This window comes from Ochotona curzoniae, unplaced genomic scaffold (assembly GCF_017591425.1).
Source record: "Ochotona curzoniae isolate NIBS_2020 unplaced genomic scaffold, NIBS_Ocur_1.0 scaffold_4506, whole genome shotgun sequence".
Taxonomy (NCBI): Eukaryota; Metazoa; Chordata; class Mammalia; order Lagomorpha; family Ochotonidae; genus Ochotona; species Ochotona curzoniae.
In genome coordinates, this window is record NW_024467119.1 from 20,878,880 (window position 1) to 20,897,809 (window position 18,930).

At 45.7% G+C, this 18,930-nt stretch overlaps 1 protein-coding gene across 1 annotated transcript; it reads left to right on the forward strand.

The window, feature by feature from the left end:
- Positions 1-4,936: 4,936 nt before the first annotated feature.
- CCNG2 (cyclin G2) lies at positions 4,937-13,271 on the forward strand. Its single transcript, XM_040966729.1, has 8 exons — positions 4,937-5,142; positions 6,119-6,256; positions 6,788-6,925; positions 7,924-8,174; positions 8,322-8,400; positions 8,483-8,581; positions 10,727-10,932; positions 11,863-13,271. Exons 2-8 carry the CDS (start codon positions 6,119-6,121, stop codon positions 11,981-11,983), a joined length of 1,032 nt encoding a protein of 343 aa, XP_040822663.1. The 5' UTR covers positions 4,937-5,142; the 3' UTR covers positions 11,984-13,271.
- The last annotated feature ends 5,659 nt before the right edge of the window (positions 13,272-18,930 follow it).

Here is an 18,930-nt window from a genome sequence, read left to right on the forward strand (position 1 = left end):
TTTGAGTAGCCAGATACACTCTCCTGGAAGATCCTGTGAAAAACATTTCTCCAGCCAGTAAACCATTTCAGACTCTCTGCTCCGCCCCCTGTGGCCACTCCTCACCTAAACTCTTTGCTCATAGGTCCAAGACCTTCTCCAATCTCCTCTGGCCCACCAACCCTGAATACCCCAGATCTGGGTTTGCTCCTGCATGTGGCCACAGTTTCTGGTTAAGGATGTGGTTAAAAACAAAACAAAACAAAAACCAAAAAACAAAGAGCAAAAAACAAAAATGCATAATCACATGTGTAATTCAATGTCCTGAGTATTGTTGGTCTAAAGCAATCTTTCTTTTTAGAAGTGAAATAAAATTTAAAAAAAAAAACATTTCAAAGTCACATTCAAATGTTAACAAAGGCAAATTTAAGCACATACTGCTTATTCATATCACTTTACATGTCAGCTGTCTTTTCATGTGAGATCAAAATAAGCGACGATTACTTTCACAGACACTGGAAGGTCTTTGGGGAACTCAATGATAGACTCAACAGATGTCTCCTAAGTGATTCTTTGCTGACAGCGTCAATTTCACATAGCACTGGAATGTCAAGAAAGACAGGAAATATCCGACTCATGTTCTGGTGCTTGGAACAGATTACAAAAGAAGAATGTGTTATATAAATAATAATGTAGAACGCTCCAGGAGGTATCCTGGGTCACTTGGAATACACTTACTTTGGGGTACAACTCACTATTATGAGATCCTCAGTTCTGCTCTCAGGAATTGTCCTGTTTTCCTCCCCAAGTTCAATGGCACTGCAATTATTGCAGCTGATGTTCAGTAGGACAGAGAATCCTCTGGATCACAATCAGCTGGCTGACCAGGGAACTGGATGAGCACTGAGTTGTCAGGTTTTACAGGCACTTTACTTGCAGGCAAACTCACTTGCAGGCTAGTGCAGTTGGAAGAGCCTAAAGTGGCTGGGTGGGAGAACTGGACCTCCTGTGGCCATCCTCCAGGTGGTCTCTATGGGGTGGACCATGCCTGCAGTCCTGAAGCTGGGCTCTCAACAATGGCTGGGAACTGACTGCTGTGTATGGCACAGGCCCTGGAGTAGATCAACACTGCCCTAGCAAGAAGACACATCCTGCAGCTACCATTTGCAACAACAGTAACAAAATATGGTAAATAGATTGTTCTAGATTGGGCTTGTTGATTTCAGATATCAGGTGTGTGTGTGTGTGTGTGTGTGTGTGTGTGAGAGAGAGAGAGAGAGAGAGAGAGAGAGAGAGAGAGAGAGAAACACACACAGAGAAAACCACCAAGGGAATACTCTATGAGCTGCCTCAGTGGTTTATCTCACTCTTTGCATGAGAGAAGGAATTAATCATCTGTTATATAGGTCATTGTATCCTTCTAGCTTCAGATTAAATTTTAAATTCTTGGCCTAAAAAATCTGAGTTGCTTCGAAGTGTCACCCAGGTTGGATTGCACAGGTTTCTCCTTCCCGTTCTCCCCAACCCCCAGCAGGCATTTGTGGGTTCTGTCAGCAGAGTTAATCTGAGCAGGATGGTCTGGGGCTATAAACCACTTCTCCCTGACAGAAAACAGCACAGACAGGGAGCCAGAAATAGGGGAGGGAGGGCAGTGTCCTGTCAGCGTTACAAATCCTGATCCTGGTGTCTCAGCTCCCCCATTAGTGCGTGTTCCTGAGATGTCCATGGAAAATAGCAAGCTAAGATTTGCTGTCGGAAGACAGAGACCCTGGGGGGTGGGTAAGCTGGACTCTGGGTAGTTGTGCCCATGCTGCTACTTGTACAGGAAGTCTGGGCAGTCTACAGCCACCTTGGGAATACCTGAGTAGGCTTGATTCACATCTGAGCCAGTGGGTGCCAAGGGCAGGCATCGCCTGGTTCCGGTGCTCTCCAACTCATTTCTCCTTGTGTGCCCACTGTCTAGTCTTGGGTGTCCCTGAGGACAGCAGCATGCTGTGGGTCAGGTTGGCTATTGGGAGCAGGATATCATCCCAATGCCAACAGTAGCAGGCCAAGCTCCTGACAATAAAGTCACGTTTCTCCTGGTCTTTCCTGGATGAGGTGCCTTTTTTCTGCAGTCCTTAAGTTATGAAGGAGCATGCTGTGGGCACATGCCAAGGGTGGGCAGCGGGAAAGCCTGAGCAGCCCAGGTCTGTCGATTCAAGAATCAAACCCACAGTACCAGCTCAGCAAGCCGAGGTGACGGGGCTGAGAGTCTGTGGGAAGGTTACTCTTTGAAAAACAAATAAGGAACGGATGGGCCAATATTTTTAAAGGTGCTTTTCCTTTTCATCTTAAAGAGATACATGACCAGAAGTGGATATGCAGGATTCCACTCTGGACCTCCTGATTTGTTTTTTTTCCATTGTACCCAGGAGGCCTAGCAGAGCAGAGGAAATCCAACACATTTGCCAAAGCTTTCTTGGCTTATGCTTGGAGAATGGTTGGTGTTACTCAAGAAGGTGCCTGTAAAAAGACACATAAGAAGGCAGTTACAAAGCAGTGTGTAGTATGTATTTGGTGTAACTTTCTACCATTTTGTGATCTTACACAAAGGACGATTTCTGCATCTCTGTATTTTTAAAACTCCTTTCCCACAGTTACATTTCCTCTTTCATATCATATATTTCATACCTTGAATTCCATTTCTATTTGTACCCTCTGACTTGAAAAATAGTTCCCATGCTCTTCCATGGTTTGGTCCCTAACTGCCTCTCGGGGTCTACGCTTTTGCTTAGTTGCTTTCTGTGTCTAATAGAGGCTGTTGTCCTAGAGTGACTGTTCTCTAGGTATGGGTTCTCAGCTTAGCTTAGCTTCATTTTATAAGCTAGAGCCAGCCACTGGTTATGCTTGTTAGCATAACTCTCCAGCAGGGTGACTGTCTAAATTCATGTTTAGAAGTTCAAGCAGGGGCTGGATGGACCACTTATCTGATTAATCCTCCACCCACAAGCACCAGCATCCCATATGGGTGCCAGTTTGTGTTCTGGCTGCTCCACTTCCCACCCAGCTTCCTATCTGAAGCCTGGGAAAGCAGCAGAGGATGGTCCAAACCCTTGGGACACTGTATGCATGTGGGAGACCTGGAAGGGGCTCCTGGCTCCTGGCGATAAGCTCAGCTCCAGCCATTGTGGACCTGTGGGGAGTGAATCAGAGGATGGAAGATCTTTCTCTCCTTCTCTCTATAAATCTGCCTTTCCCATAAGAATAAATAAATCTTTTTTAAAAAAGGTTTAAGCAAGCACTGAAAAAAGTTGATTTATACTGCACTTAAACACTGTATGTTATTTTCCAAAATCTCAAGGAGGTCATCCCTCTCTGAAATAAGGGGGCTTTCCCTCTCTCTCCCTCTGCCTTCCGACCCCACACAGGTGCTCGGACCCTCCTACCCCGGCTCAGTTGTTCTGGGAGAGACCCAGGGGCTATTGAAGCCATATTCTGTACCTTCCCTGTCTCACCAGCAACAAAATAACTCACGGAAAACACACCTGAGCAGAACAATCCCTCCCCAGGGGCTGTCTGAGGCTTTCCAACAGAACCCATGAATGTGTGCTATTTATCGTGGGCTGGGGAGGGAGAGAAGGAGGGACTGGTATGGAGTGAGGGGATGAAGGGGGCACTTTGCAGAGGCAGAAAATAAAGGTGTCAGTGTTCCAGAGGGTCCTACAGCCTCCAAAGACACTTGTGTGAGAAAGTACCTCCGGCTGAGCAAAGCTGGGTGGTTTGCTTTTTGGCCTGCTTTGGAAGAGGTGTTTCTCTAGAATGAAAACGCTAATTATCATGAACCACAAATGATCATTTATGGCCGATCCAGGACCAAGCAGCTCTGGCAGTCTTGGTTTAAACAACAGCAGCCGGCCACCTCCGGAGACAGGCTATTATAATCACACAGATGTTTATGCGCCAAGTGTTTATCTCCAAGTCCCTCCTTTGAACTTTTTATTAGGGAAAATGTTCCAGGCTGAGAGCACACTGCCCCGAAACCTCCGGTACTCATCAGCCAGCTCTCACAGCTCAACTTTCCGCTCAGCGCCTTCCGCATCCCCCATTCCGCTTTTTAAATTCTTGGGTTGCAGGATTTTAAGACGCCGAAACATGATTGCACTGTATCACAGGCAGCACCCCGACAAGGTAATTAACACGGGCACTGCCAAATGAGCGCGCAGGATACAAAAAAGATACACTTCAACCCTGCCTTGGCGGCTTTTATTTTTAATTTATTTATCACTCTGTTAGTCTACTTTGGGGGAACGATCAAAGCGTTCTGTTCCCAGGAGACAGACCTACGGGTCAGCTCCCTGAGCGTCTCCGGCGCTGCCCACCCGCGCACGCGCAAAACAGGTTCCTCGGGGTTGCTAAGGCCCCCTGGAAGATAGAGACGCAGGTTACGGCGCCAGCAAATCAGAAGGCTCAGAGCCTAATCAGCCAGCCAATCCCGATCCGAGAGTCAATCAGAGCCTCGGCTTTCGGCTCGCCCCGCCCGCACCCAATCAGAACGCCGGCTCCTTTGGGCGGACTTTTCAAACCTGAGAAAACAAAACAAATCGGGGCCCTTTAAAGGGCGCGATGCGTCCGCATCGGTCTCCTTCCGCCACCCCACCGTCCCGCTCCCCTGCCTTACCCGGAGGAACCCGTCGCGGGAGATGCCCGACGCTCAGGCCCCATCCTCCGCCCTGGGCCCCACGGAGAGGACTGGCTCGCAGCAGCCGAGGGGGAGCTGAGACGGAGGCCATTGGGGCGGGACTCTTTTCCCAAGCCGCCGGGGGAAGTGGAGGATCCCTCCGCGGGGAGTCACGTGCCCCGCCCCCTTAGGGGCGTCGAAAACTCAAAACAAAAACAAGGGGTTCGCCGGGGCCCGGCTCAGGAGGCGGCGGCGACGGCGGCGGCCGAGGTCCCCGCGGAGGGGCAGGGCTCGAGGGCCGGAGCAGCCCGCGAGCAGACCGGGGCGCGCAGGGAGCGGGATGGCACCGGCGCTGTAAGCCGAGGTGCCGCGGCTGCGGGCACGGCTCGAATGCGGGCCCCGGAGCATCGCTGAGGCGGCGGGTCCCCGACCTCGTCCTCCCCGCCGCGCCCAGCGTCCTCCGGACGGCGACGCCGCGGGCCGCTGCGGTGGGCTCCGGCACGGTGAGCGGGCACCGCCGCGGTGGGCGTCCGGGCTCTTTGTTGGTGGTGGGGGAGGGTGAGCCGAGTGCCTGGAGCTGCGCACCCCTCACTCCCAAAGCAGAGCTGCCTGGTTCTTTGCCCCCTTGCACCTGCGAGGTGTGATGAGGGGAAGGGACGGAGGGGCGGCAAGGCCACAGGCGGCTCTCCGCTCCGTTACCCCCCACTTTGTGGTTTCGGGGTGGGGTGGGGTGGCTCGTAGGAGGGTGGTGCTTGTTAGATTGACAGCCCCGGGGTTGCTGAACGGCTGGGGAGCTGGGGCCTCGGTGCAGGGATCGGTGATGTCTCCGCGTCTGCCGGCCGGCAGGGCTGCACTAACCTTCCCTGGACCTCCGCCTGGTGGGCGCCTCGCCCTTCCCGGGCCAGGAGTGTCTGCCTCACAGTTGTGCACCGTGGAGGCGCACCCCAGCAGACGGGGAGAGCTGCTGGGCTGGCCCCGGGGAGAGGGGCTCTGGCAGCCGGGCTCGGGCGGGGCGGGGCTCGGGAGTCCCCTCCCTCTACTTCTTTGTTCAGCGGTGAGATCTTCCTCCCCTCTTCCCTATTGTGCTGTGCCCCACCCCCTGGACCCGCTGTGGTCAGTGTCCCCCCGCAGCCCCTGTTCTTTTTGCATTCCGCTGGGTTAAAAGTCCCTCTCCGCGCGGTTCCAGGTGGGGCGGAATGTAGAGGAGCCAGAGCCCGCTTCGGAGAGGCCGGAGGTGGCCGGTCCCACCCGGAGCTGGCCTGCGGACGTGACCAAGATCCCTCCCCTTGCCACACCTCCCCGGGCGGCTGTGGGAACGCTTTTCCCTAGGGTTCTGCAGACGACCCCTCTCCTGGCTCAGTCGTTTCTGCTGCTCCCCGGAGGTGCCTGGCACCTGGGTGCCCCCTGCCCTACTGCCGTTCTGATGACCCCCCGCCCCCCCGCCAAGTTACATTCTGTGTGTGGTTTCTTTGCCCGCAGATGAAGGGTTTGGGGATAGAGTACTTGGCGGACCGGAAAGGAGTCCAGCTCCTTGGATTGTTGAACCTTTACCTGGAGCAAGAACAAAGATTCCAACCTCGAGAGAAAGGGCTGAGCTTGATTGAGGCTACTCCGGAGGTAAGTTTGCAGAAAAGGGAACTTGCTCAAGCAGCACACAGGCCTGAGAGGGGAGAGAGCCTCCGCTCTGCCTGCTGAATCCAGCTAGACTGAAGCTTGCAGAGTTGATTTTCCCGGAGGATGAAGGCTGACAAACTTCTGTTTCCAACAAGTTTGAATGATGCTACATGTAGAGAAATGACTTCCTCAAATGTGTATCCCAGCTTGCCACTGCGAGTTATGTGTTGATCCTATAAATGATTCTAGAAAAAACTAAAAGAACCTCCTGCATTCCAGGTTGCTATATTGCATTTGCTACAACCGTGCTGAATGTGGCAATCCTTCACTTCCTGTGGCATTGCTGCCACAGTGTTGTGTATCTAGGAAGCAGTGATTGCCCTGTGTCTGGCCCAGTGTGGAGCTTTAGTTGAGTGATGCTGCCCTGTCCACACCCCCTATGGATACTAGACAAAAGAGAATTGCTCTGTGTTGGGGACCTCTCTGTGTGTTGTGGTTTAGCTTCTGAATGCTGGCTCTTGGGTTTCCCTGCAGAATGATAACACTTTGTGTCCAAGATTGCGAAATGCCAAAGTAGAAGACCTAAGGAGTTTGACTAACTTTTTTGGATCTTGCACGGAGACCTTTGTCCTGGCTGTCAATATTTTGGACAGATTCTTGGCTCTTATGAAGGTATTTAGTCATTTTAATAAATACATCATTGGTTTTGTATGCCTAGTGCCTCGCAGAAGGCCTGGAGTGCAAGGGTCCAGATAATAGCAGAGGGATGTAGTATTGGCGGGCAACACGGCCGTTTAATCATCAGAAACTGAAACTGCAAGATTGAGTGCATTGTCGTGTCAGGCTTTACTGTCCCTCTTGAATGCTGTGTTTTCAAAATGTGACAAAAGAACCAAGTTGGTTTTCAGCTACTTGCTGTAGATGTGTAAGGTCTTGCAGTTTTACCTCTAGGCGTGCGTCTCCTGGAGCCTAGATGTTTTCAGTAGTGAAACGCAACAAAGGAAATGTAACTGTCTGTTGAGTGTAATCCCCTGCCTTCAGTACAAGTCTTCTCAAAGCAGAGGACCACAGTCTTACTAAGAATCTCTAGCAACCAGTAGAAAAACATGGTGATGCTTCTGCCAGTAGGATTGTTGTCAGCTGCCAGGTCAGTTTTCGGGGCATTGGAAAGAAAAGGGCAGCCATCTGTCTGCAGCAGCTTCTGCATATGTCCCGCTCTGCACAGCTGATGAGGTTTTGCCCTTGGGTAAAATTACATTGAAGCATAGAATGCTTGTTAGGTATTTTCCCATACAAAGAAATAGAAAGTATTATTTACATCCAGCGAGGGAGTGTTTGTTTTGCTGTTAAAAGGTTTAATTTATTTTGGGAGGGATGATGCTATGATGGAATTTGTAAGTCTCAAATGCAGAGTAGCCCACTGCTAGAAGTCTACCTTTTGAACCTGCATGTTTGTTGCCTGAGTTGAAATGTAAATGATTAAAATGTTCAACATTAAAAAAAAAAGATGAAATAGGTCTGAACATGCAAAACTGAGTGTAACTGGGTGAAGGATGTGTGCAAGGGCCACGGCTCGGCTGCTCTTTGTTCATTGTGGAGACATCATTACCGTGTGCTTTGATATAGCAAAAGGGAACATTTTTAGAAGAAAGCTTTCATTTGCCTTTCAGGTGAAGCCTAAGCATTTGTCTTGCATTGGGGTCTGTTGCTTTTTGCTGGCTGCTAGGATCGTTGAAGAAGAATGCAACGTGCCATCCACTCATGATGTAATCCGGATTAGTCAGTGTAAATGCACTGCTTCTGACATAAAGCGGATGGAGCAGATCATTTCAGAAAAATTGCACTATGAATTGGAAGCTACTACTGCCTTAAACTTTTTGCACTTATACCATGCTATTGTACTTTGCCACACTTCAGAAAGGTCAGTAAAGTTTTGTGCTGTAACGATTGCCATAGCCAAGAGGAACGAATTAGAATGCCAGTGAAATTCATGTTGTTACACACTGGACTTTGAAGTGATTCAAGACTTTGGACATCTAATGAATTGTCATTTCTCTGTGTTGTGTAGGAAAGACATCCTGAGCCTCGATAAGCTAGAAGCTCAGCTGAAAGCTTGCAACTGCCGACTTGTTTTCTCAAAAGCTAAAGTGAGTTGATTGCTCGTGGACATGTCTCACCGTTTTTATTCTGAGCTTGTAGAAAATGTTTATTATTATTTTCTCCTTCTAGCCATCAGTATTAGCTCTGTGCCTTCTCAATTTGGAAGTAGAAACTTTGAAATCCGTTGAGCTACTGGAAATTCTCCTACTTGTTAAAAAACATTCCAAGGTAAATACCTTAAGTATATTTCTTAAGATTTTGCTCCTGATGATGTTTTATGTTTTCCCTGTGGCAACTTAAATATGAATGTAAGATGGAACTATGTTACATCATTTTTTTTCTTGGATCTCAAGTGTTGATATTTTTTAAAATGCAGCTTTGAGCTAGGTAATATTAAACTGGAAAACCTGGTCACTTAACCTGGCATCTCTCTGTTTGCAAGTGTCCCATACCAGATGCTGACACAGCACAGTGTTCTTAACATGTGTTCCGGGAAGCTGACTTAGCACATACACAAACGTTATAGGGGAGCATCCCGTCATATCCAATTGGTAGGATTACCATAGCAACATCAGCAGTTGTTTCTCTTAAAGCCCCACGGTAGACCTGGGCAGGAAGTTTTTGCAACCATAAAATATACCACAAAAGCGCAATCCTTCCTAAACTAGTAATGTAGTTGGGAGAAATGTGGAATTTAAAATGCAGTGGCTTCTTTTATTTGTTGTGTCTCAGTGCCAGATATTGATGAATATACAACTAGTTCAGGATTTTGTTCTCCAACATGTATGGAAGAGCAGCAGAGTTACGCTATGGCTCAGAGCTTGATTGGTTTCAAAGAATCTTCAGGCTCCTGGATTCAGCTTGGCCCAACCCAGGTTGTTGTGGCCATTGGATAGTGAGCTCTCAGATGGAAGATCTCTAGATATCTCTCTGTCTGTCCCTTTCCTCATTTTCTGTAGAGACAAATAAATAAATAAATCTTAAAAAATGAAAGTCTTCACTGTTGATGGTGGGGACAATGTTTGTGGCCATGCAGCTGTGGATCATAGGGGCTTGAGAAGTCATGTTAGGATGGCCTTACAGACAGACTGTCTCAGTCACAAACAGGAAAACTGTCCAGCTCTGTGGTGGCTTTGGTTGTCAAACAAGGAGATGAGGCAAGGAATCACAAATGATTAAGATTTGCAAGTAGTGATAGAGAGAATGTTGTCATTACTGGCAGGAAAATTGGGAGAAGTAATTAGTGATAACAGTACAATTTTATGTGCTTATGTATCCCGGTAGGTAGATGTTCTAGCAGGCATTGGGAAGTCTGGAATAAACATTTAGAAGGCAATTAATGGTTAAGAGATGGAGGTTGTAGAAACAATGGGAAATTTGGTGGGGACTTTTGTTCCTAGGGCTGTAGTGGGGGTTTATGGGCCTCTGTCCTGCTTGGAGCTAAGTGAAGCAAGGCATGTTCAGACAAGCAAGCAGGGTCAGACACAAAGGTTCTTAAGGAGGTGGTCAAGATAAGAGGTGCAGGCTGCCACGGGGAACCTCAGAGGTGATGCCAGTAGAGTGATGAAAAGCCAAAGGCGAGAGCTGGATTACAGAGGAATTGAGACTTAGCTAGATTCAGGAGAAATGGGGGCCAAGATGTGTAAAAGTCATCTCTTTAGGGTGACACATGATGTGAAACATTTGGTAGCACAGATGATTTTTAGTTTGGTTTTAATCATGATATTTTTTATTAGTTTTCATTTGAATTGTCCTTGTCAGTGGTGTCTAGAAACATCTGTGAAAATTGACTTCATGCAATAAAGTGGGGCACTCCCAGTGGTGGAGGAACTGTGTCCTCTGGGCCAATGGTCTTCTTTTTGGGTTGCTAACTTCTTTAGTTGGAATCTGGTATTGTAATATATTACAATGATTAGCAATCTGAGTGATGCCTTGTTACTGAAAGAAGTTAGCTTTTTGTAGCAAAATGTTTCCTTAACCAAAGGAATGTGAACTTCCTTTGAATTTGGGCTATTACAGAATTGACTTAGTCATTGATTTATTAGCAAACCTCATGTTTAAAGATCTTTTGCGTTTCCTTAGACTTGGCAGAGCTCTCTCTGCTGAATCTTACAGTTTCTACTTACAGTGTTTTCAAAACCACTGGTTCCCACCTTTTGGCTGCAAATTATAATCACCTGGGGAACTTAGAAATCTTGATGTCCAGGCTGCAGTTCTGTCATCAGCTAAATAGGAACATGTGGAAGTGGGAGCCAGAAAAATCATGTTTTTGGTTTGTTTTTAACAGATGGTGCGCTAATGCTATGATGCACAAAGATCTGGGACCCACTGCTATAACCTCATCGCTTAAAGTTTTTTTTTTTTCTTCCCCAGATTAATGATGCCGAGTTCTTTTATTGGAGGGAGTTAGTTTCCAAATGCTTAGCTGAATATTCCTCTCCTGAATGCTGCAAGCCCGATCTGAAGAAGCTGGTGTGGATTGTGTCAAGGCGCACAGCACAGAATCTGCACAACAGCTACTACAGTGTCCCCGAGCTGCCCACCATCCCGGAGGGGGGCTGCTTTGGCGAGAGTGAAAAGTAAGCAGGTCCCTCAACTGATTCGACTTCCCCAGATTATCGCTGGCTTGATATCACTGGCATGATACAGCCAGAGAGCTTTACAAATAAGACATCCGAGGAAGCCTCTACTCTATTAGTGTTATTTCAGTGAGAACCTTAAGCACAAATGAGTGTAGCAAAACAGTTAATGGTTTACCAGAACCTTGTTCTTTAATCTGGGTGTTTTTTTTTTTTTGCTTGTTTGTTTTATTTATTTTTTTGTTTCATCTTCCTCATTTCCCTTTCCCTTTGAAATGCAGTTTGGTTTGAAAAAAAAATAAGCAAAACTGAACATTCTGGCCTTTTTCATGTTAGCTGAATTTCTAATAACATGCTGTGGGGAAAAGCATGACGGTGTGGCTGGAGAACAGAGAGCCATCATCACCAATGGGGCTGACATCTGTGGATGCTCTGAGTGTTTTAATCTGAGTGCATTTTTTGTTTGCAAAAAAAATTATTTCTTATATCATGGAGACAGAGACCCAGAAATTCTGTTTTTCTACTTTTAGACTTGTTAGTTTCTTGGTTTGATAATTGGGAATGTTGATAATGCAATTAGTGATGCAGGAAAACCATCTAAATAGACCATGCGACTTAGAATTCTGTTAGTTACTGCTACAGTTGTCAGTTGATACAAACAATAGTTTGGCAAATATTCAATTGTTTAAGCTCTTAAGAAAAGCTATATTTCCTAATTAGAATCTAGTAATCTTAAGAAGTCCACATAAGTTGAGTTTGTCCCTGTACAGTTTAAATACTAAATGTGAACATTCAAAGGTATAGAGCAATACTCCCATAGCCTCTAGGAGGTTGGGTTTCTGTTGGCCTGTGAGAGGCTGTGTTGAGGAATGGTGTACTCTCTGTGCATTGTGAGTAACAGTGTGCCTCTTGCTCTCTCTGCCCACTCAGTGAGGACTCCTCTGAAGACATGAGCAGCGGAGAGGAGAGCCTCAGCAGTTCGCCCAGTGACCCGGAGTGCACCTTCTTTTTCAACCTCGCCGTGGCACAGACCTTGTGCTTTCCATCCTAGAAATCTCATTGCTTGGGATCAGAATTGATGGTGTGGGTACAGGTTTCGGTGCCATGAATGGGGGAGGAGGTAGCGCTCTCGTCCAGCCCCCACCTAGGCAGGAATTGCATAGACTGGCATACCTACCTTCTATTTATTATTCAGATCAGATGTGGCCTATTTTCATATTTAATCCTAAGCCATCAAATGGGTTAGTGCCTCTTAAAGAATTACAGTACTTTAGACATTGGCACTTTATTTTTCTTGTTGATCTTTAGCTACTTGGGGGAAGTGGGAGAGGTGCTGATACCTTTGTTACTTTTCAAGAAGTTTTTTAAAGAGAAGTAGTGTAACTTCTCTTCACTTTTTATAAAGCCTTCAGGTATCTTGGAGCTGACTGGGAGTGTGCAAGAGCTCCCTGAGCAGGGACGGTGGGTGCGCCTCTAGTGGTTTCCCTTGGATTTTCCTTCCACCCGTTCTTACAGCAGAATACACAGTACTCTGATGTGTCCAATAGCTGTCTGTTAGTGTTTTGCTTTTTAAGTGATTGGTGTATTATCTGATGCAGATCCTTTAAAAGTTAGGAATATTGACATTTCTAATAATTTTAGTATGTAATGTTTACTTGAGATGTCTGCTAAAGCAGGAAAAATCAACAGGCTAGGGCTGATAGATTTTTGCATTCTTAATGCCTAAGTGTTGTCAGACTATAGTATTACTTTAAATTTTTTTTAAATCCATAAACTGCTAGTTTTGCATGTACCTGTATGAAAGTAATACAGGAAGTTGGACAGAACTAGGTAACTATGGAATTGATAAATGTTGATCTAGTAGCATATTTTATATCATTTTCTTATATGAAGAGATGTCTGCATGTTTTATTTCCTTCACATTTCAAAAATAATGTGTTAGCATATGGGTGCCAAGACTGAACATGAAGTAAGAAGAATGCAAGTGTTGGTAGTATTATAGTTTTAAGCAAGTCTGTGTGGTGATACAGCTATAAGAATGGGGGTATGTCAACTCTGTACACATAAGAATTTGTGCAGGAGATTTTTAACTTTATAAACTGTACATGAAAATGTAAATCTTTAAAAATGTACATAAAAATACTGTATTTTTATACCCTGTGTGTGATAGTCTAGTCATTGCATGTAAATATAATTTATTGTGTATTCTGTATTATAAATCATACAATGATGACTTGCTTTTATATTGGTAAGCCAGCATCCTTTGGATGTTTTCTGAGGTGGATCTTTCTGAAGTGATACTAGATTATAAATCAGAATAAAATTATTGATGAATTCTCTTCTATGTTTGTAATCACATCATTTAAACTTTTGGTATTTCCATGAGATGGGCTGAAGTGTGGCTTCGTGCCTGGCTCCTGGTTGATCTCTGGGTAAAAGTTGCCCAGCACGGTTTGGCCCTTTACCCTGAAGGTGCCACAGGTCTGTCTTTTGAGGGCTGACCTCAATGTTAACCAGGCTCTCAGAGCCTTGTCCATGAACTGGAATGCTGATAGCTTACAGTGAAAGTATTCTACAGATATCAGGTAGGTCAGAAAGCCTTATTTGGTATATTGCAAAGTCTGTTTCTGGAGATGAAGCTAATTCTCAGCCAGCTGCGTGGTGAATAAGTATGTGGTGTTAGCTGCAATGGAGCCCTCTGCCTTTTTTTGTCTTGGGTAGTTTTGCTAGTGATGGCCTTTTATTATCTACTGCTTAGGTTCTTCATCTACATCTAGTTTTATTTTGTAGACCTTTAGTGTTTATTTCTGGTTGTTTGGAAGTCTGTTAACACTGAATCTGAGTTTTAGGCCATGTCTTTGTCCCCTGGAGATAAGGGCATGTTTTCCTACTCTCTTAGTTGTGAGTCTCTGCTTAAAGATGCTCATCTTTCTCTTAATAATTTTGGATAAAAGTTTTGGGTCTTTTGCGATGTGGAGTTATTTGGGATTTCCAGACCTGATGCCATCTTTGGTTCCTTTAGTTGGTATTACTCTTATCACCTGATTCCCTTCCTGGAGGTGTCCATGGCTGCCTATATTCCTGTTTTAGAATTCGCAGCCTGGACTTCTTTCCCACGCTCGCTGTTTATTCAGAGCTGGCCATTCTCTTGGGAAGGTTTTGATGACTCCCAAACCTGCTCTACCTGTATGTCTATCTCAGTGAATAACCACATTGTCTCCTTAGATTGGAAACTTTGGTGATATCCTTCTTTGCTGCTTGTTCACTGGTGTTATGTCAGTTATATGATTTCATTCATATTCCTTGTATTTCTCCTTCCTCTAATCCTGGCTTGCTTCGAACCTGCACTCGTCAGTAGGGTTATTGCAATCATTAGTGATTTCCTGGCCTCCAAGCTCTGCCTTGTTGCCTGCAAATCTTTAAAACATGTCAAACTGACTGTGTATCTCTTGAAAAATGGTTCAGTTGGTGCTCATTTAGGAAGAAATGCAAGTGTGTGTGTTGGCTGGTACTGGTGACAGACTGAATCTGACCTTGCACTGGCTGGGGATACACAAGAGTCAAGTCTGAGGTAACTTCCAGGTGAGGTTTCTTGGGAAACTCTGCAACTAGGTCGCTGGACTCATCAAACCCTAGCCACAGGCCAATTGTAAGCTATGTAGTCAGATCTTGGAGTGCATGTAAAGGGACTGGGCCTCCTCAGTTGCTGATGCATGTACAGTGGACAGCATGCCCAGATGCACATGGGGGACATGGCCAGCTCACCCAGGCCAGCAGAGGATGTTGAGTGCCTCGTCAGAGGTCGCAAAGCAGACCAAGTTGTACAACTACTGGCCAAGCTTTGCAGCATGTTCCTGGGCCTGGGGATGCACTAAGGTAGACTAATCAGCCAATAGATTTTGGGAAGATTTTCTTAATCCTGGTGCAGTGAAGTCAATGACATCTCTAAACTATCAATAACACTGAAGTTACATCCTTGGAACGTTCTGCACATTGGGATCTCAAGTTATTTATGGATCTTTCCCCATCCTTGTGTGCTGATGTAGTCTGACAACAAGAAGTCAGACCTCTCCTTTCTCCTCTGTGGATGCAAAAGTCCCACCCATCTTCTTCCATACTTGAACCCTCCCCATCCTGATCAGAGGTCTACATGGGCATGCCTCCCTTTCAACTATGTAAACAATATCAAAAATAAAAATTAAAAAAATGAACACTCATCAAGAGGAAATCCATGTCATCATTTGCCAAGTCCCTTCTTACTCTGAATATGGTACCTGCTTCTGACCTTTTCTTGTCATTTCCTGGAGCATAAAAACAGTGAGAAAGGCAACCCTGGTGTCTTGCTAGAAGATGAATTGGAGCAGGTGGAGATGAACAGCATAGAGACTTGTCAGAAATTCTGCAAAAATCCAAGACAGGTGATGAGAGACTGAACCAAGGCTATGCAGTGGGCATTAGTAAGAGGGCTAAAAGTGGAGTCACTGTCCCTTCTCTGAAGGCAAGATTAGGGGACTCAGCTCCAGGAGCCATTTAATCAGGTGGCTTTCCCTTGTCTAGTGAGCACAATTAAGAAACCCCCAAATGCTTCTGAGCAGAGGGTAAGAAGAAAGCCTTCATGTTTGCCCTTATACTTGGTCTCGTTTGACTTGGCAACCTATTTTCTGGGATGTGTGTGCACTCTGTTGTGTCTGCCATTGTGTGAACTGAAGCATACATGACCCACTTCTCCCTCCTGTTAGGCAGATAGGCTGGGCACACTTTAATTACCCACTATACGCACTTAGTTTTAGGTTAATTACAGAAGTGTTTGTGGCAGAAGATGACAAAGTGACTGCATTGGTGGCTTATTAATCCAGTTTTCCTGATTATTTAGTACCAGAAGCAGTTAACAACTGGTCAGTGTTGTGTCTAGCCAGTCACTTCATATGCTAGATAGTTTCATTATAGCAGTCAATTAGTCTTCTGTCCCCAAGTGGCATCTTATTTTCTTTGAGGTGGAAGAAATACAGTGGATGACTACATCCAGACTGGAGGCATGGCAGCTCCCCTTTTGTCCTTCTCTGCCACTGGGGTGCAGAGAACCTCAGGCCAGGTTACTGAGGGAAAGGCTGTGGGGGAGGGATAGGAGGCCGGAGAGAACGCTGTGGATTTGTCAGTCTCTATTGAGCTCCAGCTGTGCCACGGAGCAGAGGGACCATCTGGGGGTTGCCCATCAACCCTAGAGTCATGGAGAATCAGAAGTCATCCAAGCTGAGGGCTGATTTGCTACAGAGTAATAGACAATGTAGGCTAACTGCTTGTTGTTTAGGTCACGTGATGGCCATCTCTGGGTGGTGAGATTATAGATTATTTACAAATTATGCTTACTTGTAGCTTCTCCCCTCCTAAAATGGAGTATTAGTGTGCTCACAGAATACAGAATAAGCTTGAAAATACACAATGATTTTATTCTTCCTTTAAAATATAAAGTATGAAATATCTTTAAAGGCTTTTCACAGGCGTTATGTTCAAATACCTTACTGTGGCTCGTAGAACCTGACTCAGTAGGTCCCTGCTCCCTCCTCAGCCTCATCTCATGGCCTCCGTTTGCACATAGACCACTGACACTTCTGCTTCTCCCACTCACCAGCCTTAGCTCATGGCACTGACTTTCCCATACCATGACCCAGGGCTGGAGCACTCTGTCACTCTCATGTGACACACTCCTTGATCCCTGTTGGCCCTCCTTCATTCACTCATTTATTTGCTCATTCACCCTTCAGGCATTTGAATGCTGCCTGTGCACCAGGCATCACACGTCACACTTCAGTGCCTGCTAAAAAATGATGCCAAACACAGCACACAGTATTGACAGTTGGCATTGTGGCTGAACAGGGCACAGCAAAGAATGGTTTTACAAGTTGTGCTGGTGTCTTCATCTTCTAGTCTACCCAGAATTCCTTGCCTCTCTTTCCCAGCGCTACACGTTCAGTTAAGGCTTTGTTTCTCACTCCCTTGTGGGCCTACCTTGTCTGTCCGCTCTGGGAATGCAGATCTCTTTGCTCTCTTGTTCTGTGTTAAATGCCCAACACCACCTGCTGCTGCTGTGGCTATTACTGGTAACAAGTAGCTTTACTGACCATATTAATGACTTAATATGAGCGTGGCCGGCCCTTTTGCATGAATTATTTAATTCTCACCACAATGCTGTTAGACCAGCACTTCTGTAAGTCCCGCTTAACATATGAAGACTCCCAGCATTGGAAAAATAGCTTTACACAAATCTAGAAATTGACAGGGCTGTCCCTCAAACTCAGCTTGTCTGCCAAACACTGCTTGTAACTACAGTGCCCCACAACTACCCAAATGTTGAAATGTTGATAGTACTCAAATAATTGTTGAATGAATGAAATAAAGTTTTATAATACCAGTACAATAGGTTACTCTATTTCTCCTGTTATTCAGCTTTTAAGTGCTTTCATTCATCTAAAGGAAAAGTGGCTAAGATTTGAAGTAGCTTCACTCACTCAGGATGCAGATGAAAACTCTTGTGAAAAACTCAAGGTAGCTCAGCGGCCAAGAAAAGAAGGACTCAACGAAAAGCTGGGGATTTTAAATTTGTTCTGAAAAGAGTTTGTACTAAGGCCTGCACATCTTTCCAAATCCTTGTAAGTCTTGGTCTTTTTACACTTTGATTATAGTTTATTTATCATTACTCATGGTTGCAAGGCCCACAGCCATTCACTGTTAAAGGGTAGAACTTTGTAGTAATGGGGAACTCTTGTTACTGGCTTGCTCTCCCTTTGACCTGGCATCATCTTTCACCCAGTTATGCTCTGGGGTTTTTTCAATAAGCAGTTCACCTGTATATGGTTTACCAACCCTTTACTAAACTGTTAGCATCACCCAAGAGACCATGTTCTCTACCTCCTCTATGTTCCTTGAGGTGCTAGTGTGATGCTAACCAAAACTGCATGTCAGCATTTCTGTAAGTGTGTCATGCCTGATGCTTTCTTTTCTGTATGCTGTTGGCCAGGAGCCGTCCCTTGGGATGGACGCATGTACTGTCACATCCTGCTCTGGAAGCTCACATCTAATGTCTGCTTGAGATGGGGAAAGGATTTGGTCCAGCTCAAGTCATCCACCATGGGTCATGTTGGCCCCAGAGCTTCCTGTGGTTGATGCTGTTGGGGGCCATGTTGCTCAGTTTTCTGTACCAACCTTGCTTCCTCCCCTGCCTCCCACCAATGCTGATCTCAATGCTGACCCTATTTATTGTGCATCCTAAACTTTGTCCAGAGTCCTGGGCACCACCATCAGCAGCACAGCCTTGTGGAGTTACAATGTGTATTAAGTGGGATGGCACAAAGTTTGGCCTAATACAGATTCAGCAGACACTGGCTATAATCATTATTACCTCACCCCCTGCCCTTTCTTTAAGATAGGACTCCTTAGGAAACTATTCATGTGCTACTTTGATATAGAAATCCTTGTCCCAGACCCTGGGTATGAAAAAGGAAGTAAGGTCGAGTTCAAAACCTTAAGAAGCTCACAATTTAGAGATTTAGTTATCAATTGCTAGATGATGTACAAGGCAATGGTAAGTGTACATGCTATGGTGTAAGTATCAGGTGTCCTCTGCAGGCTCCAAAGTCTAGCTGGATGCACTGAGCTCAGTGAGTTTACTCCTAGCTTAGTGTATGTTATCCCTACTGTTATCCCTACAGTCTCAAAGCCTTTGCTACACTGTACAAAATGGCATCTGATGTGCCATTCGTGGACCTGTTTGGGTGGAATCTGTAGGATGCCACGCTGTTGCAATTCACTGAGCCAGAAATGAATTTACTCCCTGCTCAATGCATGTGCAGTCCTGTCCACAGCCTTTGCTTCCCTAAACAAGATGGTACCCAATTCAGCTCTACCATGGTTTTGGGCTGTGAAATCCACCCTATTCCAGCACACCTGTTTGAGATCTACTGCTCTGTCTCTGCTCCTGGTCAAATCAAACAAACCAATAGG